The 15438-nt window shown below is 37.7% G+C and overlaps 3 protein-coding genes across 3 annotated transcripts; 2 read left to right on the top strand and 1 right to left on the bottom strand.

Moving 5' to 3' along the window:
• The first annotated feature begins 240 nt into the window (after window positions 1–240).
• On the top strand, window positions 241–5933 carry LOC132164749 (serine/threonine-protein kinase D6PKL1). The gene is made up of 3 exons (XM_059575304.2): window positions 241–672; window positions 1686–3644; window positions 4797–5933. Exons 2-3 carry the CDS (start codon window positions 1879–1881, stop codon window positions 5638–5640), a joined length of 2610 nt encoding a protein of 869 aa, XP_059431287.1. The 5' UTR covers window positions 241–672; window positions 1686–1878; the 3' UTR covers window positions 5641–5933.
• Window positions 5934–6450: 517 nt separating this feature from the next.
• Window positions 6451–8968, top strand: LOC132164750 (protein-tyrosine phosphatase). Its single transcript, XM_059575305.2, has 5 exons — window positions 6451–7196; window positions 7338–7473; window positions 7649–7716; window positions 7790–7876; window positions 8629–8968. The coding sequence occupies exons 1-5, from the start codon at window positions 6819–6821 to the stop codon at window positions 8707–8709; spliced, it is 750 nt and encodes a 249-aa protein (XP_059431288.1). The 5' UTR covers window positions 6451–6818; the 3' UTR covers window positions 8710–8968.
• Window positions 8969–9499: 531 nt separating this feature from the next.
• Window positions 9500–15318, bottom strand: LOC132163496 (alkaline/neutral invertase E, chloroplastic). The gene is made up of 7 exons (XM_059573805.2): window positions 15145–15318; window positions 13817–14598; window positions 13104–13269; window positions 12801–13012; window positions 11843–12336; window positions 11714–11762; window positions 9500–10092 (listed from the first exon to the last, which is right to left on the bottom strand). The coding sequence occupies exons 2-7, from the start codon at window positions 14522–14524 to the stop codon at window positions 9772–9774; spliced, it is 1950 nt and encodes a 649-aa protein (XP_059429788.1). The 5' UTR covers window positions 14525–14598; window positions 15145–15318; the 3' UTR covers window positions 9500–9771.
• Window positions 15319–15438: the final 120 nt, after the last annotated feature.

Consider the following 15438-nt stretch of genomic DNA (forward strand, 5'->3'; position numbering starts at 1 on the left):
AAATTTACAATCAATGAATCCTGAAAAAAATAGTTATACCATATTATGGCTAAACCAAACAGGGCCTTACTAATTTAAATAAATAATAATTTTTCACAGGGATACTTGATGATGTGTACGAAATCCGCCTAGAGCAGCATTTTGTATGGGCCCCGCTTATAGTCTACGGCGACTCCATTTCTTTGTCCAAATCACCGGCAAAAAACTAAAAATAATTAAATAATAAATAAAAAAAGAAAAAAAGAGAAAACTCTTTCCGCCATTTAGGAGAGAAGGAAGGAAGGGGAGAGGAAAGGAACAGTACGCAGAGCTGTAGTTGCAGCAGTGAAGTCTCTGATATTTCTCGTGATTTGCATTTCAACCTTTTTCCCTCTCTCTCTCTCTCTCTCTCTCTCTCTCTCCTCATTCACTTCCCTCAACCTCTAACCAAACCCACCTTCCTCCTCACCAAAAGCCCAAAAAGCGACTCTCGTTCTCTCTCTCTCTCTCTCTCTCTATCTCGCACTGTCTCTGTCTGTGTCTCTGTGGGTTGGAGAAACGGAACCCTAGGTTTTTTGGCTTGAAGCCGCGCCTCTCTCTCCGTTCAAAAAGGGGGCGTCTTTTTGGTGTTCTTTGTAGCGGGGTTAGCGATCAGTCTCGGTGTTTAGCGGGACCACTCTGATCTTCTTCCAGGTCTGCTTTACTTTTTCTCTGTGCCTTCAAAAGTCTCTGTTTTGTTGTTCTTCTTGTTGTTTTTCTTTTTTGAAATCTCTTTAATTCGATTCTGATGGATACTAAGAGTTTATTTTTTGAGGTGGCATTTGCGTATGATCATATGATTTTTCTTTCTTATTTTTTTTTTTTCAAGAACTTTTCTCACTTTTTATGTATTTTTTTCTTTTTCAGCTTTAATTGTTAGTGTAATTTTTTTTTCTTCTTCTTTGCATTCTTCATAATTTTCTGGAATAATTTTCTTAGAAATGTTTGTAATTGCTATCTTGTGGTGTAAAGAGCGGATTTTTATTTAGTGTTAAAAAATACAAAAAGGATTAAGTGGATCCATTATCATTTAGCTGATCCTGAATTATGGTTTGGCTTGTGAAATTTTCTCCCTTTTTTTGGGCGAATTGTTTGCTGAAAAAGATCTATACGAAACTCCCTAGTTTGTGAACGGCCAGTATCAACCACACTTTGTGCGTTGAAAGCTAGAGGCAAGAACACAGATGCTTGAGCCGGTGATTCTCAATTTGTGATATCGAACTTAACACATTAAATTTTTCTTAAATTTTTGAGCTTGTGTGAAAAGAGGATTTTGAGAATTGTTATGGTTTTGCCCATGCTCCTTGGATCAAATGGCATCTCTTCCCCATACTGAAATAAGGGCTAGAGGGTAGGGTTGCAGTTTCGATCCTACACTGTTTCATAATTTGTGTTTGCCTATAGAAAAGATTGTTATGATTTTATGATAGCTTCTGCACTTAAAAAAAAAAAAGAAAAAAAAGAAAGAAGATTTCACATTTTTTTTCATGTTTTCCAAAGTTTCGCGCTGGAAGATTTTGTAAATGAAAATCAAAATTGAGTCTTTAGCCCTTTGGTTATATATAGATTTTTTAGCCCTTTTTGGAAGGCGAAGTATGTACGTGTGTGTTAACGTTAAGATATAATTTTAAGGCATGTACTTATCTGAGATGTTTCAATCATGACAGATTTGGATGCTTCATTTTTAGCGAAGAGACTTTAACGACCCATTTGAATCTGCAAATCACTATGATTGAAGGAAGATTCAGAGTATATGTGGCTTGTTTTCTAGTTTCTGTGTTCGTCCATATGCGTAATTCTTCTCTAGAATTGGGTTAGATTTCATTTGCAAAGCTGTATCTATCTTTTGTGGAATTTTGGATGAATCCAGCAAAGATGGAAACACTGCCCAGTACTAGTGAAATTGTTGAATCAACAGAAGAATCAGATTCTCAATCAAAAAAGAATGAGGAAAAAGGAAAGCGCTGTATGCCAGACTCAGGAAATAAGTATTCTATAGAGGATGATATTAATCGCCTTTTCCAGGCAATTGACATCCGAACTAAAGCTAGAAGATCAGGTCAGTTGCATGAAATTGGTAGAGACCCTTTGAGAAAGAGTGCTCAGAAAAGGCCAATGAGAGTCAGTTCATCTCATGCAACGGGAATTGGAATATCTGAGCCTGTGAGTTTGAAGCAAGCCTTAAGAGGACTGTGCATCTCGCAGGCATCAGAGATGGCTGCCATGAAACGATTATCTAAGCCAGCCAGTTCGCCAGGGCTGTCGGAAGCGGGAACTATCAAAAGGTTGTATAGGGCAGTGGTTGTTGAGGCAAATGGATCTGGCACTCCATCCAGAGCAGGTAAGGGGAATTTGATGGAAATCTCTCTTGTACCAGAAGAAAGCACATCAAAATTTTCTGTTATGATGCCTGAATCCATGCAAGTTCCTGAAGCAGAGTTATCAAACGCAAGGGCTCATCCTTCTATTCCGTTGGCTGATAAAATGATCCCAGAGGCAATGATGACCAGATTAGCATCACAGGGTCAGATTGTTCCTTTGCAGACAGAGGTTGGGAGTGAAATTTTGAAGGCAGAGGTTGGAAAACTGAAAGCTGCAGATTCTTCAATCTCTCATGGTAGCCAGAATGTTCAGGAGGTGGATGCAGCTGCTCCCACCTTGATAGAAGTTCCTAGCAAAACTCCAATGCCAGATGAGGGACAGAAAGGCAAGTTGCATTCTCTGAGTTCCATAGCTAGCTTCAGCAGTGCTAGTAAGATTAGCAAATGGACTAGTAATAGTCCAAATTTAATGAAGCCAGTCTTCGGGAACAAGACCTCTGTTAAGAAGAAAATAAAACAGGATTCAAATTCTGCCTCAAGCAGTTCCAATCCATGTAATGAAAAACTTGATGATGATTCGGTTCCTAGTACGAGTAATTTGGACAACCAGACACAAACTTGTACTATAGAGCATGATAGGAAACATAATGAAAAAGCTTCTCCAGCATCCAGCAGTACAAATCTTAGCATGGAAGTCAATTCAAGTACTCTGGACACGGGATCAAGCAAACCAGGTTTTGGTTTAAATTGCACCAACAGAAGTAAATCTCTAGTGACAAAAGCTGATGACAGATCAAGGTCTAGAGAAAAGGGGGAGTTCTCTCAGAGCTCAAAAAGTAGCATTGGTGAGTACAGCAGTAGCACAACCAATAGTGAGGAGAGCAATGTGTGTGGGTCTAGTCGTAGTGGCAAAAGGCCTCACATGTCAAAAGACTTGAGATGGGAAGCCATCCATTGTGTTCAGAAACAGCAAGGAAGCTTGAGTTTGAGGCACTTCAAGCTGCTCAGAAGGCTTGGCTGTGGGGACATTGGAACTGTTTATCTTGCTGAGCTAACTGGTACAAACTGCCTTTTTGCTCTGAAGGTGATGGATAATGAGTTTTTGGTAAGCAGGAAAAAAATGCCCAGGGCCCAAACTGAAAAAGAGATACTGCAAATGCTGGATCATCCTTTTCTTCCTACGCTGTATGCCCATTTTGCAACAGATAAGCTGTCATGCTTGGTTATGGAGTATTGTCCAGGTGGAGATTTGCATGTGCTGCGGCAGAAGCAACCAAGCAGGAGTTTCTCTGAACTAGCAGCCAGGTAGTGTTTCTTATTAAGGTTCAGGTTTGAAAATTTGTGCATGCATTTTTTGCTTAATAATGTTATGAACTTGATATTGACCTGTGCGTAAATAATATTGTCCTGTGATACATCTTCAATAGTTTATTTATGAGTGATGTGGTCATTTTCTCTCTCTTAAATTCATTTTCCCAATGTTTTATCCAGTATACCACTTTGATGCTATATGTGTTTATGCACACACATTTAGGTTCGAGTTACACCTGATTGATTTTAACAAAAGTTACTCCCCTTAATAACTTTTCATTACAATAATATTTTGTTAAATCCACCATTGGATCAAATGGTTTTCTCATAACCATCATACTTTGTAAATATCAAGGTGACAGGACATAGAAAACCATCTTATCCACAAAGTATTCAAAATATAGGTCTTTTGCACTCTTTGCAGAGTTTTTTGTATTCTTATCCAAACAAATAAATTTATGATTTTAATAATAAAGGGAAATAAGGTCATAATCCTTGTGTTTTTTTTTTTTTTTGTGGTCATTTTGACTTTAAGACTCCAGTTTTCAATTTGATAGATTCAAGACCTGAGTTTGAGCCCATTTTAAATTTGAGACTTTTATCTATCTTTCCGTCAAATAGATAACAGAAATTGTTGTGAAAATACAATTATGTCCCTCAAATATGTATGTGTATATATATCATTTTTTTTTAAAAAAAGCCGGCGGTGGCTAGCGGGTGGCTCCAGGAATTACCTTAAGTCTATGCTGACATTTAATTTCAGGGCACTCAGCCTGTGCTTACTAGGTAAAAGTTTGATTCCCATCAACTTACATATGACACTGATTCCTAGGTTTCCCTTAATACGAAGTATAGATTGGATGCATGTCTTGTTAATTGGAGTTGGAATGAGGTGTCTGGCTAAGTGGTAAGGATTGATCCTGTGTCAACTGAGTGCTAGTTGTTTATTTTTGATTGTTATCTTCTCTTGGTGAAAAATGTGCTGGACTCTTCATGATAGCCATAGATTACGTGAAGGAGAGAAATTAACTACATGCCAGTAATAAAAGATTAAGGGAATTTGCTACATCATCTGTCATCCACAACATAATTGTTCGTTGGTCTTTCAAATCTGCTTTAGAATAATTCAAGCCAACGGCATTGCAGGTTTTATGTTGCTGAAGTCCTCCTCGCATTGGAGTATTTACACATGCTTGGAGTTGTGTATAGAGACTTGAAACCAGAAAATATCCTGGTCCGAGAAGATGGTCACATAATGCTTTCAGATTTTGACTTGTCGCTCAGATGTTCTGTCAATCCAATGGTACTTAAATCGTCTTCTCCAGTTGTGGAGCCCGAAAAAAAGATGTCTAGTCCATGTACCGAATCAAGCTGCATTGACCCTTTCTGCCTCCAACCTTCCTGGCAAGTACCATGCTTCACTCCTAGACTTATAACTGCTGCAGCAAAAGCTCGGAAGATAAAAGCTGATCTAGCCGCCCAGGTGAGCCCATTGCCACAGCTTGTCGTGGAGCCAACAAGCGCCCGATCAAACTCCTTTGTTGGAACCCATGAATACCTTGCTCCTGAGATCATCAAAGGTGAGGGTCATGGGAATGCTGTCGATTGGTGGACGTTTGGAATATTTCTTTTCGAGCTGTTGTATGGAAAGACACCCTTCAAGGGTTTAGGAAATGAGGAAACGTTATCTAATGTAGTGTCAAGAAGCCTCAAGTTCCCAAATAGCCATATTGTTAGTTTTCACGCAAGAGATTTGATCAGAGGGCTGCTAGTAAAGGATCCTGAAAATCGGTTAGGATCTGTGAAAGGAGCTGCAGAGATCAAGCAGCACCCTTTCTTTGAAGGCCTTAATTGGGCTCTGATACGATGTGCGGTACCACCAGAACTGCCGAAGCCCTCCGACGTTGAAACTGCACAGAAAAAGGAGGGCACCAAGTGTACTGAGCTGGAGGCTACAGGAGGAGAGTATGTGGAGTTTGAGCTTTTCTAGTTAGAAAAAAAAAAAAAGGTTTCTTTTCCAAAACTTTTTTCATCCTTGTTGCAACTGATAATACAGCTTATAATGTAAATGTAATTCAATAGTAATGGCGGCAAATTATAGGGTTTTATATATATCAACACTGAATCAGTAGCTGAGAGAGAGTCCAAACGGGGGAATTTAGGGGAGCATTTTTCTTGTTTGTTTCCTTTTCCTCACTCTGGCCTTGTTCATACGTTTTCTGTTTTTGGCAGAATTAACATTTGAATCCCAGGTTTTGTGCCGGTTAAGCATTTCTGGAGTCATGAACGTTTGCTCTTTATTATAAATCATATGTAAATTCTGCTCAAATTCTGTTCCCATTGCCCATGCATCCGTGATAGAATTAGAAAACATTTTTTCTTTCTTGTTAGTCCAAATATCATGCCCTGGAGACCAACATCAGAAATAGGCAAAGGATATGTAGGGGAAGAAGATGGCCTGGATTTTATATTGAAGGTATAAGACAGAATTTCAAGCATAATTAAATTAATTATGTTTTTTTCTCAGTAGCACAATTATATTTTTTCATTTTCCTCTTTAAAAAAAGAAAAAGAAAAAGAATGTCTTTGGGAAGTTGCCTTACCCTCCCTCTGCCCCCCTTGCAGGGATGGAGGGGTGAACCTCTATGCCACTCTCTTCGGTTTTTTATTTGCTTTTTTTTTTTCTTTTTCTTTTTCTTTTTGTATTTTTTTTTTAGTAATGCTATTTAATAAAATGTTTATTGATTGCTATATAAATTGATGATGTGGTAGTAAAAATCAATTATTAAATTATTACTTGAAAAAGAAAAAATTGATTGATTTTTACTATTACGTTACTCAGTTGTAGTTGTAGTTGTAATGCAGTAGTATAATAGTCCACTAAATAGTATTACGTGCGAAACATGACTCAGGGTTTACATGAAAAGAACTTCCGTTAAATTGTTGAAGGTGTATATTATAGAGCCAAAAGATAGAATCATAGAAGGTAATTTCCCTACCCTATATGGCTAATCAGCAGGATGTTACCTGAATACAAATAACCCGAAACGCACCCGACCCAAACCAATACCAATCTGGCCCATGAGAAGCCCCATCTCCAACAAAACATGAGTTTTCAAACTCTGAATCCAATGAAATTCACACAAATCCTCCACACTCACAGGAGGGATGAGGGCTCTGCAAAGTAGACATTCAACTCCTCTAAATTTAGGACGGTTTTGCTCCTCCCATCCACGCCCTGTAAAAACCCCATTTCTTGTTCGCCTTTTCCCACCAACCCAATACCCATCTCTTCAAAACTCAATTCCCCACAAACCCAATTCCTCATTTTCATTTGGCTCTTCGATAATAGCATCAATGGCTTCTTCCACAACGCCACCCACAGGCGCAGAGGCAGAGACCAAACCTTTCTCTGTGCTCTTTGTGTGCTTGGGCAACATCTGCAGAAGCCCAGCCGCTGAAGGAGTCTTCAGAGACTTGGTCAAGAAAAGGGATTTGGATTCCAAACTCAACATTGATTCTGCTGGCACCATTAACTACCATGAGGTGGGTATCATTCGATTATAACCCTTGTTTGGTCACCGAGAGAACAGAGGGAAGGAAAAGGAAATGGAGATAGTAGTGAGGAATTGAGAGTTGATATTTGCTCTTTTCGTTAGTTTTTAAATGTTTTCCCTTTCATGAAAGGGAAATCAAGCGGACCCAAGAATGAGAGCGGCCTCTAAAAGGCGTGGGGTTGAGATAACATCTATATCGAGGCCCATCCGGCCCTCTGATTTTAGAGATTTCGATGTCATTCTTGCAATGGACAGGCAAAACAGAGGTAGGATAATCTTAGGCATTGCGTTTAAGAACCAAGATTTTGATTTTCCCCCCCTTGAATATTTGATAATTCCGGCGTATTCTATTTGCTGCGTGCGCAAGCATATACACATTGTATATTTTTAATTTTTTATGCAATAATTTGTTTATTTTGTGGTTGTTGATGCTGGCTGTAGAGGATATATTGGAGGCTTTTAATAGGTGGAAATTTAGAGATACCCTCCCTGCTGATGCACACAAAAAGGTTAGTGTAAGATTGTTATCTGGGTCTGCTGTGGTTTGGATCGTGTGGTCTCATTAGGGTATGGATGATTCAGGTGAAGTTAATGTGCTCCTATTGTAAGAAACATGATGAAACTGAAGTCCCGGATCCTTACTATGGTGGTCCGCAAGGTTTTGAGAAGGTAATATAATGATTAGTTCATCTAGTTTGTTGTCATATACAAAGATGGAAAATATATGACTGTCTTCTTTGTGGATGTTTTGGAGTTCGAAATAGTTACATGCAGTAAGGTCGGAATATATGCTCCAAATGGTCATAATATTGTTGCATTTATGAGATTTTCAACTAAAGAATTATATGCAGTGTATTATGACAGGGTAATGGTCATGAAATTGTTGCCTTCATGAAAACTTTAATGGAATTTCAAAGAATTGAGATGTGATGACTTTGTAATGTAGGTATGATGTCAAATATCTGCAAGCATTCAAACTGTTTGAAGGTTTTAATCTAAACTTCAGTTAGGAAGTTATTGTATGGTTCTTGCTGTATGATCTAGATGGGTCATTTAAAAGACAAGTATGGTATTGAGGTTTGGCTTGACAAATTATGTTGTGTCATCTGGTCAGCTTCTGTAGCTGCTTTGCATTCATTTTTTCCCCTTAAATCACCCATGTCAACTTTTTTGAAATAGATTATTACTATTTGTTTTTGCGTACTCAGCATTTTGTACTTTAAAACTGGGATATTTTATATTAAATACTTGTCTTTAAAGAATTTCAGTACTGCTATACTATTAAATGGTCTCCAGCAGAAGATTTCTGAGTTATATACTGCAGACCCTTCCCCAACTTTCTGATTTTAAACTAGTAATAATGGCAAGAATTTCAGTACTTCTAATTTATAGTTGGCTTATGCAACGTCATTTTATGGCAGGTTTTAGATTTACTTGAAGATGCTTGTGAATCATTGTTGGATAGCATCTTGGCAGAAAACAAACACATTCTGGATTCTTAGCAACTGGTTGAAAGCCAGATGATCTTCTCCTGCAGAAGATAGATGAGAGAACTGTATTCTTCACTGTATAATCCTCTTCTATTAGTATGTAAAGTATTTACATCTGGCCTCAACGTGGATTTTTTTTTTCCCATCCAAAAATTGGCTTATGGTACTTCTTGAACTTTTTCTGTGGAATTGGATTTGTGGTGTCACTGTGTTGAGCTGGATAATTTGACCTAACAAAATGAATAAATGAAAAGATATAGTGTCCCCAAGGGATAGTTGAATTGGCTGGGGACAATTCCTTATGAAACAGAGATTACTAGTTCGAATCTCTTTTCTTTTTTTTCCTCTCTTGTGCAGACATGTTAAAAGACAAAACAAAAAAAAGAAAAAAAAGAAATAGTTATTATTGCATCTGAGGCAGCAATAAGGGATTCGGGCAAAGACCTTGCTTATGGCCTATCCAAGCATAGGAGGTGCAAAAGTCAACAAGCATTTCATGCTTGAGTGAAACCCAAGTGTCTGGACGAAAAATTTAAACATGGCACAAGAGTCTTCCTTAAATCAAGTTCTACATGGCACTTGCGTTAGAGCTCTCTTCTCCATAGACATGGACATAACACCAAAAGACTTCCCCAAAAGACATGATGAGCACCTGTTAAGGAGTGTATAGAGTCGTCTTTCCAGCCTTGAAACGGCAGTATGCGAAAAGCAAGTGTTCTCCAATTCATATTCTTGGGAGAACAGCAGTCAGAAAATCATAAATTTAGCGAAAAAAACAATGTCTAAAAAAATCAACAGCATGTAAATTATCAAACCCAAACAGGAAGGACATACCGCTTATTATTATTTCTAACAACACAAACATCCTTTTACAGACTGTTGGTTGCGACAAGAATAAAAAAGACTAGCTTCAGATATAAAGCAAAACCTTTCTTCCTCGAAAGAAAACCATTTCACAGTAACTTGTATAGGATAAAAATACGGGATACACTTTTTATTTTTTTCTTGGCCAAATTAAAACGGAGGCTTTATCTCATTTGTTTCCTTCCTACCTCTCTGCTTCAAAATTTAAACTCAGATTATGAAGCTCCGTCTCTTTTGACCCCGTTTCCTCCTTGGGTTGCCACTGATCATGGAAGAAAAAGCATTTGCAAGCTCTGAATCCTCTTCGTTTATAAGGATGTTGGCCGCACTTGGGTTGGCAAGGAGGAGCTTTGCCACAAGATATCCTGCAATTGACCACGTTTGATACAGCCGTGCCTGTTTTCCGATAAATCTTCCTCGCTTGGTGTCATAATATTCAGGCCACTTATCTCCGGAAATGTGTCTCTCAGCAATCTCAACAGCCTTCAAGGCGATTTCTGGTCGATCCATCTTTATACATGCCACTGTGAGCTGAAAACCAAGCCCGCACCATGTTAATTTAATTTTTTTGATAAGCACATCATCCTCAAAAAAAAAAAAAAAAAAAAAAAAAAATACACATCATGTTAATTTCATAAAACATCTTTCCAGTCATTGTGCTGTATGCTATAACAAGAAAATCGAAAACTTTGCAGGTCCTGCTTCCCGGATCTACTGCAACATACTAAGCATGTTTTAGTGGTGAAACACAAAGAACAATTGCCTAACATAGAACAAAGAACAATTACCTAACATGTATACTCCCGGTGTACTTTGGGGCGCCTTTACGCTTTTAATAAGATTGGTTATTACTTATCAAAAAAAAAAAAAACAAAAAAAACAATTGCCTAACATAGAACAATGAACAATTGCCTAACATATCAGATAAAATGAAAACACCAAATACCTACAAAAAACCATATGGAAGAAACTCCAACACATGCAGGCAACATACTAGTTAGCCTGAGTTCAACACACAGACATCTTATATTGCCTAAAAGCGGAGTTCAGGTTTTACATGAAATACCAAATTGGGCCAGTTTTTTTTTTTTTTCTTTTGAACATAAATTGGGCCAATTATACACACCCCATGTGTTGTTCTATTGTGATTCTAAATATCCCTTGTCTGGTTTTTTAAATTAATTAATTCTCGTGCCTTGTCTTGCCTTACCAACTACCACCTGCCTCAGCTTTAGGGTCTGATGGTACAATTGACTAGGCAAGTCCTCAAGGACACCTAGGATAAAAGTGTTCCACACTTTCAGTAATGTTAAGCGGTTTGCATACATAAAGTATCACAGACCCATAACTACTTTGATATCTGTCACTGGCAAGAATTTGCCAAAACATAATCACACATTTTGAACTAGGTACATACATGAAGCAAAGATTATTAGGCCCTTAAACTGTAGCCTTCTGCCCCCCATTATGTAAAACTATTAATCTACAGCATCCATTAATTGGCATCGATTCTGTAAATATATGGAGCATTATAGTTGTAAGGGAATAAAGGCTCTTCCTATTTGGTTTTAAAGATAAGTTTTTAGACAAAGATATGCATATTCAATTCAATAATGAACCCTACAGGATGTCTAATTAAGAGGGATAAAAAGAAAAATGGCTCTTAACATGGCCGAAACAAAAGGACAAACAGGCCTCTTCAAATTCTTTACAACTAAAGACTAAGAATTGTGGAGCATATAGGTACCACAATGACCTCTTGTACTTGAGATGAATTTAACTTTGACCTCTTCGAAATGTCCTAATATAAATATTGATAAGAAAAGAGGGGAATCTTGAGATTATATCCATTGAGCTCAGACTTGCTTTCTTCAAGCGTGCATAAACCCACAAGAATGCAGGGGATGGAGTGCCACAGGAGGGAAGCATACCAAGATGGCATAGATATCAAGGACATTCATGTTCAATGCAGTGGCACACACTTGCTAGGAGTAAGCAAATTACATGGTACCGGCTTGAGCACATCAACAAAACTCTTCTTTTGTAGAAACATTGAATTTAAACACGTATTAATTGGCAAATTATTAACTTATTGTGGCACTCTGACATAGTGGTAAGACCTAAAATAAAACAAAAAAAATACCAAACTAACCTGCCAGAGCAATGTTGGCCAAGAACCTCCATTGTGGTAAGACCAAGGACTGCAACAAATAACAAAGTTAAAGGGAGGAGTTAAAAGTTAGGAATAGGAACTTAATAAAAATCAATGTAAACGCATTACGTGTTCTTGGGATCACTGCCTGTGATAAGTCGCCATTCCTGGCCTTCAAGAGCAGGATAACATATTTTGAGTGGCATATCTGCAACTAATTGAGCCCATTTTGTTTCTATAAGGTCCAATATTGCATGTGACTGATCTGGCGTCGCAAGACTGCTTACAATAGACCATAAATTTCCAAGAGAAAACATACGGAAGTCCATGTGAGCTGGCTGCAGATTTCCAATCAAATAGCCTCCTTTACTGGGCATAAATTCCACCAGCCAGGAAGGGATCTGATCTGGGTATATGTTGAACTTATTAACAGCATCAAATGAGTATTCCTCTGTCTGGTAACGGTAGATCTCATTGAGCTTTCTCATATCAATCCAGTAATATTCCCTAATGTGGAAAGACAATGCAACTAGACGATTATTAAGTGCTCGTATAAGGTCGGCTGATGCATCCTCAGGAGCAAGCATCTCACGTGCACAAAGTAATGCTGAATAAAAGAGCGCCTGCAAGGACATGCATCATTGTGTACAAAGTTATGTCATTCATCTTTTCTCTTACACAGGAAGAATGCTCATCAACAATCAACATGCACCAGAAGCTTTAGCTTTTGCAAACAAAATAACAGATTGCCTATAAAGAGTCTTAACTCAAATCTCAGTCCCATGTAATGGTTCTTATGTTCTCTTGTAGTCATTGCAGAATTTTTAACTTGAATTCTAGCATTGCAAAATAACATGTGCAACCTTTATGCTTCATAGTTAACATATATGCCACATGTCAGCTTTATCAGCTTCTAAAGAAACCAGCATGTTTATCTCATAAAATCCATAAGCAACAGGTCTTTCTATTCTTCTAGAATGGGCCCTAAATTAAGAAAATAACAATAATAATAAGAAAAACTAAAATAAATAAATAACTAAACAATGATACTTGTATCAAAGTAGTATTTAAAGTTATTAAAGAAAACCTGAATTTCCAAAGGATGTCCATGAATTCCCATGCGACGATCTATCATGCAAGAGCCATCAGTGACCAATAAAGTAGGAAACATATCAAAACCATCAGCAAGACACAACTTTAAAATCATTTTTATCCCAGTTTGCACATCAACTCTCTCTTGCACTGATAAATCTCCAGAACATTTTCCATATGCTCGTAACAATATAATCCACCACAATCCTGAGTAAAGTTATATTATTAACAAATCAAAAATCATAAAGCCACACATATTTTCAAAGAGAAATTCTTAGCCAAAAATGTTATTTCTCACCAGAATCAACTGGTGCCACACGGCCAATTGCTGCTTCACCAAAGTCGGGATCCAATACATCTTCAGTTGCAGAATCATCACCATCTAGGGGAACTGTGCGCACCTTGAAACTGGCAGGCATCAGTCCTTGACCAGGACTATGGCAATCCATGGTTTTCTCCCAACTCTGTCAAGAGGAGTGTTAATCGCTCGTCTAGATTAGGAAGAAAAAAAAACATACAACTCAAAGACAACATCTGCAACAAGTAAGATTCTTGTGCTAAGACTTACAAAAAATAAAAGATTCTTGTGCTAAGGGGAGTTTTCCAAACAAAGAACCTATTAAGCATGAAGTTGACCAGATTATTTTTTAATGTGGCCCCCAAGAAAGCAAGACATTTGGTATGTACTCCTTGAGCAATTTTCCCTACGTAAAATGTTCAGAAATAGTTCATTTACCATAGTTTAAATCAGATAACCAATTAGTGCTTCCCTAAGATTACATTTATAGAAAAATAAAATAGAAGAAGGGATTTCTAGTTCAGAACTGGCTTAAGCATGTGTTAGTTGTGATAATAGAAAACAACTCCTAGGCCAAAATCCAAAATTTGCTTTAAACCCCCCCCCCCCAAAAAAAAAAAAAAGAAATAAGAATACATCACATGAAAGAGAATCTTCCCTTCAGTAAGCATAAGGAGATTGATCAAATAATTAATCAAGAGAAATCATATTACCTGCAACTGAAGGGTGTACAGAATGAAATTTCGTACAATGTCATACTCTCCCTTTAAAAGGAAAGCTATCCCAGAAGGTATGAAATCTCTAATAAAGACCTGATCATAGTTCAGAATACTAGAGCTGCTTGGGTCATTAGCAGCGATGGTTCCAATTGGATTATTACAATAATAAACAATGGAGTCCCTCAGCAAGTTCCATGCTTCATCCTCAATCAGATTTACCCTACCTGCAAGCATCGTATCTTTGATTGTTCCGGCTGCAGCCGACTTGCCATTTGTAGTAAGACCTCCCTTTTCATGTTTCAATTGTTCACCTATCCCAAATTCTTCAGTACTTAGTTCACTGCTCGTTCCATTGACAGGCACTGATGGTATACTTTCTTCCCTCCCCATGACCCAGGTCTCATTATGATCCTCTGCAGTCACCCCACTCACACTTTCAGCCTGTTGGCATTTGCAACCGATAGATTCCACTCTACTAACATCAGTCTTCCCACGAAAAACACCACCTCTACACTGTAATGCATAGACCCGCCTGCAACTCTTTAACACTCGCATGGAGACTGGAAATTTTTCCCTTGTATTATTGACATTGGCTTTAATTGCATGAACCGAGTTAAAATTGTTGGTACTTTTATCAGAATGATGAAGGCCAGGTAACAAAGACCCAGATAGAACTTGTAGAATTGCTTCTGACGTAGCCATTGCCAAAAAAGAAAAAAACACTAATTTTCAAATCTACACCTCTGCGAACTACCTCTTGATTTGGTTAAAGGCACCTATGCAAAACAAAATAGGCTCAAACCATCAACATATAATTCCGTAAAAAAAGCTAGAACACATAAATTTGATAGAAAATAGTCCACACAACGAAACTTGAAATGAACTCTCATATAGAAAATCATCATGATTAAGTAACACCAAGATTTTATTATTTAATAATAAAAATTCAAGCCAACGCAGGCTACAGGAACCAAAATATGTTTCTGTTCCTGTATTCTTGTTTGGTTGCTGAGAAAACACGAAGGGTGAAAGAAAGAAAGAAAGAAAGAAAGAAACCAAAACAATATTTGCCTCAGTTTTCTCACCAACCAAACAGAAAGTACCAATTCCCGTTTCTTCATTCATCATCTTCAGTAAAAGACAAAAAAGAAGAAGACAAAAGGGAAATCTCAAACACTGAGAATTGAATTCCAGTAGAAAAAAGAGAAGAACAAACAACGTTGCACCAGGCATGTGGGGGGGAAACTTGGGAGAGGGTGCCCATCATCATTCATCCATGATACATGTGCATGGGATATCAGAGTAGTGGAGGGTTTGCTTACCTATTTCTCATTCATTCAGTTAACCATCTTCGCTTGCCATTTGTCTCCGCCTGATTTTCTTCGGAGCTTGGGGTTTTAATGGGATTGCTCGCTACTCGGCAGGAACCAAGGATGAGACCCAGTCACTCACGCCAAATCGTCACAGTTTTGGCAACCCAGAAGATCAGACAGGATAAAGATTCACTTAATAACATTATCAAGCAATGTAAAATATTTTCTTATACAATTTATTTATCTAAATAAATTTCAGATAAGTTGAAAAAAAAAAAAAAAAACACAATAATTGGATGTTGT

Source organism: Corylus avellana, chromosome 8 (genome assembly GCF_965113065.1).
Source record: "Corylus avellana chromosome 8, dhCorAvel1.hap1.2, whole genome shotgun sequence".
NCBI classification, from domain to species: Eukaryota; Viridiplantae; Streptophyta; class Magnoliopsida; order Fagales; family Betulaceae; genus Corylus; species Corylus avellana.